We start from the raw sequence: 7,145 nt of genomic DNA on the forward strand, positions 1-7,145 counted from the left end.
TGGCAGTCAGGAAGTGCTCAGTAAATGCTTTCCGAATAGATGCATGGCCGCTTCTAGGGTTCAGGGTGCAGCTAAAAGGAGTCGGCTGGGGTTCTGGGCATCTTTGAAATTATTGCTTGGAGCTGTTTGAAGGGGTGTTTGGCTAATCTCTGGCTGAAGGTGGGGGGTCTCCAGGCCTCTGTGGACGCTTGGTCACAGCGGCTTCTTGCCTGCCAACCCCAGACTCCCACAGGCGGGTGGATCTGGCTGTCTGGCTGGCTGGCTGGCTGGCGGTTCCAACACGGCCTCTCTGCGGGCTCTGCACCTACCCCGCGTGCTTTCGCCTCCCGGACGCCGGTGCGGAAGGTCGATGTGGGCGGGGGCTGGCCCGGCGTGGCCTGGGGACCGCGGGCTCGGCGGGGACGGGGCGGGGCGCCCTCTGGCTCCCGAGGCCCCGCCCGCCCGCCAGCCCCCCAGCTCCCCCCCTCCTCATCCCCGCGCACTGGCCCCCGGAGCGCGCCGCCCGGGGCGCGGCTGTCGGCGCCCTGCGCTCGGCCGGCGTGGACTGCGCTGCGCTCCCGGCTCCCTCGGCGCCCCGGCCCCGGTAAGTCAAGGGCTCCTGCCTCCCGGCTCCTCGCCCGGCCTGCGGCTCCCCAGTCTGGCGACCCTGAGGGGGCTCCGGGGACCCGGTCCCAGCCCCCGGGCCACAGAGGGTGCCCCCAGGCCGGAGGCGACGGAATAGATGGCTCGCCCTGAAGCCTCCTTTCCCTCTGCCCTGTTCACGCGCCTAGAACTCATGCCCCCAAATAACGACATTTCCCCATTGTGATTAAATTACAGTCGTTCTTGTAGAAAATCAGGGAAATACCTAAAAACATCCAAAGAAAACTAAACCTCCCTCCCCTCGCCCAGGATCCCGTCCCCACCTGGTTTCAGAGACCTCCAGTTCGGGCAATGCTTGCATACACACATGGCCTCAAAGGGAACTTTTTTTCTTTCTTTTTTTTCTGCGGGAGTCGGGGGACAAGAAAGGTTCTTGGGGTTGGCGTCTCCCCCGGGGAAGAGGCATGGGATGCAGGGCACATTGCTGGTGTCTCATCTCGATTGCAGTAATTGGGGAAAGTGTGGAACTTTTGGAAGAAAGCTGAGCCAGTAGCAGTCATGTGCCATGTGGGAGTCTATCACATGTTACCCCCTCCCCCCCCGCCCCCTTTTCCAGATTGCTATTTGTGACCTGAGTCCACTTTTAGGTTGAGAAGGAGCTTCCAGCTCCATTAAAGAAGGGCCTTGTCAGTAACCACAGCTGTCACTTATGGTCCCAGCGGTGGGGAACTTTGCTGGGATCACACAGCAGCTTTAACTCATGTGTGAGGAGTGAATTGTCAAGAAGTTCCTTGATTCTCATCTGTGGGCTTCTAACCGGGTGGGGGGAGCGGCCACCCCCTCTGCTTGCTCTGCTCGGTTTCCTGCTCCCGTGAGAGATGAGCTGAGGACGGATCTGAGGAAGGCATTCTCAGTGTCCAGAATATTCAGTTCCGATATGTCTTGTTTTGGACAGGTTATTAGAAGTGGATTGTTTTGAAAACAAAGCGCACTGTGAGGACATCAAAGGAGACTCACTCCTGTCATCTTAAGTCTCTGAAGGTGGAGCTGGTAAGACAGTTTGTGTGGTTCGTGCTTCTGGTGGCTGAATGGGACATTTGCTCATTCACGCATGCATGTCTGCGTCCTGTGAATATTTACTGTGCTCCTACCATATACCAGACACCGTTCTGGTCTTTGGGATACATGGGAACTGCCCAAGCAAAGATCTCTGCCCTCAATAGCTTACAGAAGCTTATTGTTTGGGAAGACAAACAATAAACAATGAACATAATAAACAAGAAAACTGCACTATATCAGCAGGTGGTAAGTACTCTGGAAAAAGGGACAGCAAGATAAGGGTGATGAGTAGGGAGGAGGGATGAAAACTATGCTGTATTATTAGCAATTACTCATGGCCTTAAACCTTTTTAGAAATAAGGTGGGATGCAGACATATATAACTATATTAATAGTATAAATTTTAAAATACAAAATAAATAATGTTAATAAAATAAACACGAAAATAATTTCAATGCTATTATACTACATTAGAGAGGTTTTCATTTGGTTGCCCACTGAGCTCTTTCCAGAGCGTCTTACACTTTATTATTTCCTCTCACAGTCACATTGTAGTTGAATTGAATTTAATGCTTTGCATCCTTGTTCAACTCAGCAACCCCTTATGGAATCATTCTGGGTGCTGGAGTGGGGATAAGGTGAGCAAAACACCTCTTCTCGAGCTTCTGGAAGGAAGTGTACAGACAAGCGCACAGATGATATGAGCGGTTCAAAGGAGGGGAGGGGAGGGGACATCTGGTAGGGGCTTCGTATCCAGGTTGGCATAGGAGCCCGCTTTTGGAAGACCAGTAGGATTTTAGCAAGCAAACATGGTGGCTGTGCCCCTGTTGCAGAGAGAGCATCAAAAGCAAGAGATACGGAAGTTGTGGGCTTATTCCATGCCTCCCAAAACTCTGTGGTATAGTCAGAGGAGGTTCCATTTTTCCCAGTTTTCAGATGAGGAAACTGAGGCTCCCCAAATTCATTTAATTTGCTGAAGGTGAGTTTCTTCCTTCTGTGGGACTTCAGCTACCCTGCTGGAGTCTGGAAACCCTCCACGCCAACATGCTTGTACTTTTTCCCATGTTGAGTTTGACCAGGTCCCTTTCCTCGGCTCCCTGGTTCACATTTCTGTCCTTCACATCCCAAAGCTCCTCTCGGTCACATGCAGAGAGGTCTGGGAAGCTCTTGGTCCTGTGACCAGACTCAAGAGCCCCACCCCACATCCAGCAGGGAGGCGACAGAAAGCCCTTTTCAGATCTGTGAGGACAGCCGGATGCTGTGCTTCTGCACCAGTTTCACCCTGAGTTTTGGAGGCCCCGCCGCCTAGTGACTCCCCTCTCGGGACAGAGGAAGGTGCGAAGCCCAAGGCAAAGGCAGCTGCCTGCCTGGGAGGGTCTGGGTCCCACTGGCTTCTTCTCTGCTAGGAGGTAAATACATCTCCAGAATTTGGAGCTAGTGCTGTGATAAAGATGAAAACAGTTGACAGTTATTTCCAAAGAAAATTGGCTCATAGAATTTTTGACAGTAAGATTATAGTCACCCAAATTAAGCTTATCCATAATTGTTCCTACTGCAATTCTGCTTCAAGACTGGATGCTCTTTTAGGGATACTTAAGGAATGCTGTTAAGAATGACAGGCATGTCGTCCCCATCCCACCTGGGTAAGTGAGCTCAGGTCCCAGAGAGCCCCGTGGCTTGTCTAGGGCTAAGCCAGGGCTGGAACTCAGATCCTTTAGCTGGAGATCAGACATTCCGCCTTCCCCGACTTGCCCCCAGAATCTTTCCCTCTCAAAAGAGAGGCTGGAGTCAGCCACAAAAGCCTTCCTCTTTCTGTAAGCACATAGAACGAATGGGGAGGGGGGGGTGCAGTACTAGGAAATCTGTTTTAAAAGCCTCCAGGCTCTTATCAGCGCTGATAGGAGCCGGAGCTGGAACACGTAGGGAAATGCAGGAGGGCAGTGTGTGCCGGGAAGGGGGTGACATCACCCGCTGCCCCCCTCCTCTGGGTGCGCGGGGGTGCTTGCAGAACCCTGGGGCACTGGAGGCCCAGTTGGCCTCCATTTGTGGCTGTTCAGCTCAGCTCAGCTGCCCAGAGCCCCAGATTCTGAGTGGTTCTCAGTAGGCCAGCAGCTCTCGGTTTAAACTTTAAAGAAAAAAAAATTACACTAACTTTGATTAGGAGCAGTGTCTATGTCTCATGAAGGCTCAAACAGGCAGAAGCAGAAACTTCTAGAACACCCCACCCCTTCTTTCTGAGCATCAAACTGGTTGTGTTTGGAGCTGAACCTTCCTGGTTCCTGCTGTTTCTGCCTCCTTCAGCTCCCTATTCATCCTGGAAGCTACAAAAAGCTATGATTCTCCCCGGTCGGGGAGAGGGGTCCTCTGATGGCAGATTTAGGTCAGAAACCAGCCCCCAGTTGGGTAGACCCAGTTTCACCTGATACAAGTGGCCAGCTCCTCCGTTCCTTTGAGCCCAAATAATCTGCCTTCTCTCTGCAAGGTCCTGGGAATTCCCTTTTCTATGTTAATAAAATGTGAGTCCATGGCTAAAAGATTAACATTTAGATGTATTTTGATAGGAGTCATGACCTTGGGCAAGTCAGCTCACCTCCAGGGGACTCAGTTGTCTACCAAGTTAAGACTGTTGGATCAGCTGGTCTCCAAACCCATTTGAGTCCCACAGTCTTAAACTGTGGCCAGGGGGCAATGCTTTGGCATTATAATGGATGTGAAATTGGAGAACGAAAGTTAAGCCCCCAGTGTTCATGTAGGTTGAGTCCTGTGTCATTTACACCATGCTGGCCATTACAGGATGTTGCCAAACTCATTTTGTGGCTCATTTGGCAAAAATATCATGTGACCCAGCATGCAGGCCTTGGGGGCACAGAAGGCATTTAGCAAAAGCAGTATAATCAATTAAGTGTAAAGTAAGAAAAAGATTTTTCTTTAAAAATGCAGAGTTGTTATGTGAAAGGCCGTTCATTAACTTGGCTTTTCTGGTCCAGTATGAAGCTCCGACATGCTCATCAAAACTGAAGGTGCCAGCGTGAGCTAGGGTGGGGGGAGCTGAGGTCACGGGGGTGGCTTGAGAATTTCTCTCTGCACCTTCTCTTCACATTACATCAGGGATGTGCAAGACTGAAAAATAAAATCCGAAAAGCAAACAAGATTTGAAAATTATGCTATGAAACTATTACTTCTCTTCTTCAAAGTTCCTCCGGTTCCCTTGCGGCACAAAAGACTGACTGGTCTATTTCCTGAGGGTCAAGACCATGGCTCTGTGGTTCTCAGTCGACGCTACCAAGTAAGATCACTTGGGAAGCTTCTAAAAGTCCCAGTGCCAGACAGGGACCCAGACCAAGGGTCTCCCTCTTCTTCTAAGGCCACTGTCCTCTCAGATTAAGGCTTTAGCTTTCTGACCTCATGTAACCTTAATTCCCTCCTAAAGACCCTGCCTCCAGCTACATCACAGTAGGGGTTAGGGCTTGAACGAGTGAATTGGGGGAGGACACAATTTGGTCCACAGCACATACACTGAAATGCACCCATTCGATACAATGTGTGTATTAAGGGAGCTCGTTCTGGTGATCACCTGTGGAATTAAGGGCTGGGAGTGGGGAACAGAAATAAAGGTGAATCAACTGATCAGCTGCTCGATCAAGAGAGGAGACTGTGCAGGTCCGCGGGGGCACACACCATGACTGATGTGTCTGGTAGGGTACCTCTCTCATTGAGATTTTCTTTTAAATTGTGTGCCCATGTGTGTGTGCATGTGTGTCTGCGTGAGGGGGAAGGACAGTACATATTTTTTGACTTAGGTTGCGCTTTTCTTTTAGAAGGTTTTCCTGGGGGAGCTCCCTGTCCAGCACTGAAACCCTGAAGGCCAGGATGATCCTGCCCAATGCCACAGCCGTGACGCCCTTTCTGACCACGCTGTGGCAAGGGACAGTTCAACAGGGCAGCAATTCATCCGGCCTGGCCCGCAGGGCCCCCGGTCATGATGACAGCAGGCTGGCCGCCCTCTACATCCTCATGGTTCTTGGCTTTTTCGGCTTCTTCACGCTGGGCATCATGCTGAGTTACATCCGCTCCAAGAAACTGGAGCACTCCCGAGACCCATTCAACGTGTACATCGAGTCTGACGCCTGGCAGGAGAAGGACAAGGCGTACTTCCAGGAGCGGATTCTGGAGAGCTGCAGGGCGTGCTACGTCGTTGAAAACCAGCTGGCTGCCGAACGACCCAATGCATACCTTCCCGAGAGGAAGCCTTCGTTGTGACCCGCCACAACTGGTTTAAACTAGACCGAGTCTCCCTGATGATCTGGTTTTTCTAATCACAAGGTCCTTGTACTCTTTATCATATGGATGTAATTGGTTTTTTTTTTCTATTGTAAGGGGTGAGGGGTGGATTAACAACACTATATTTCTAGAAATTACATTCCTCCTCTAACCGACTGTCAGCAGTTCTCCGGTGTCTGTGTCTGCCTTGTCAATTCCAGCAGCATCCCTAGGCCGTGGCCTCTGAGACTAAGAGCTGTGTCTCCCAGACTCCCTTGCAGCTGGCGAGGTCACGCGACAAAGTTCTGGCCGGTAGAACTGGAGTGATGTGCGCAGTTTCCGAGTGATCCTTGAGAAAGAAAGGATGTTCCTCGACTCCCCTTCCTCTCTTCCCAGTGGGACTGGGTGAGGTGTGAGCCAGCCCTGGCTCTGGAAAAGGACAGTGTATTCACAGAGTGCAAAGCAGCAAGAGGCTAGGTCCTTGGGCAATGACATGGGGCGTCCACCATGGGGCAGCTACCAGCTCAGGCTTTATAGGAAAGAGACACTAATTTCGATCTTCCTTAAGCCACTGTTATGTTGGCTTTAACAGCAGCAGAATCAATATCCTAACTTATACGCCTACCTTATGAAACTAAGACCGAAGACATAATGTTCCCATCTTTGTCACAAGCACACTTCCCCACTGGTTACAGGACAAGACTTACTCTCCCTTTTCACTTCTATCCTCACTCCTGTGGCTCAGTTCTCTTCCTGCTTTCCTGCCTCCCACTCCTCCCTTATGCCCACCCTTCCTCACACACACCTCCCCCCGCCCGCAGACACACATTCACATGCACAGCCACACACATGCACGCAGACACACAGATGCACAAGGACACACACGCGCACTTCCTACTCACACAGCCTAATCTCCGTCCTACAGGACTGAGATGCAGGGGAAAAAAAAAAATCCCACTTCAGAATGTGAACCAAGGGGAAGGGGCTCAGTTATCATGGTGGGAAGGAGGGCTGCCCTCCCTGCCCTCAGGAGCCCAGGGGAAGGCCTGGGTGTGGGCTGATGTCAACACACAAGGTGAGGTGCCTGTTGTGGTTGAAACCTGTCCCCCCAAAAGATACCTTCAAGTCCTAACCCCAGTACCTGTGAGTGCCACCTTTTCTGGAAATAAGGTCCTTGCAGATGTGATCAAGGAAGGTAAGGTCCTAGGGGTGGGCCCTAACCCGATATGACTGATGTCCTGACGA

The 7,145-nt window shown here is 51.3% G+C and overlaps 1 protein-coding gene across 2 annotated transcripts; it reads left to right on the forward strand.

Annotated features, from left to right (window-relative positions):
* The first annotated feature begins 418 nt into the window (after window positions 1–418).
* KCNE1 (potassium voltage-gated channel subfamily E regulatory subunit 1) lies at window positions 419–6,103 on the forward strand. Of its 2 annotated transcripts, none has more exons than XM_032471423.1 (3): window positions 419–583; window positions 1,538–1,632; window positions 5,462–6,103. In XM_032471423.1, the coding sequence occupies exon 3, from the start codon at window positions 5,511–5,513 to the stop codon at window positions 5,898–5,900; it is 390 nt and encodes a 129-aa protein (XP_032327314.1). In that variant the 5' UTR covers window positions 419–583; window positions 1,538–1,632; window positions 5,462–5,510; the 3' UTR covers window positions 5,901–6,103. The 2 variants fall into 2 exon arrangements, with proteins under 2 accessions (XP_032327314.1, XP_032327269.1); XM_032471378.1 differs by having other exon boundaries at window positions 423–583; window positions 5,459–6,103.
* The last annotated feature ends 1,042 nt before the right edge of the window (window positions 6,104–7,145 follow it).

Source organism: Camelus ferus, chromosome 1, assembly GCF_009834535.1.
Source record: "Camelus ferus isolate YT-003-E chromosome 1, BCGSAC_Cfer_1.0, whole genome shotgun sequence".
Taxonomy (NCBI): domain Eukaryota; kingdom Metazoa; phylum Chordata; class Mammalia; order Artiodactyla; family Camelidae; genus Camelus; species Camelus ferus.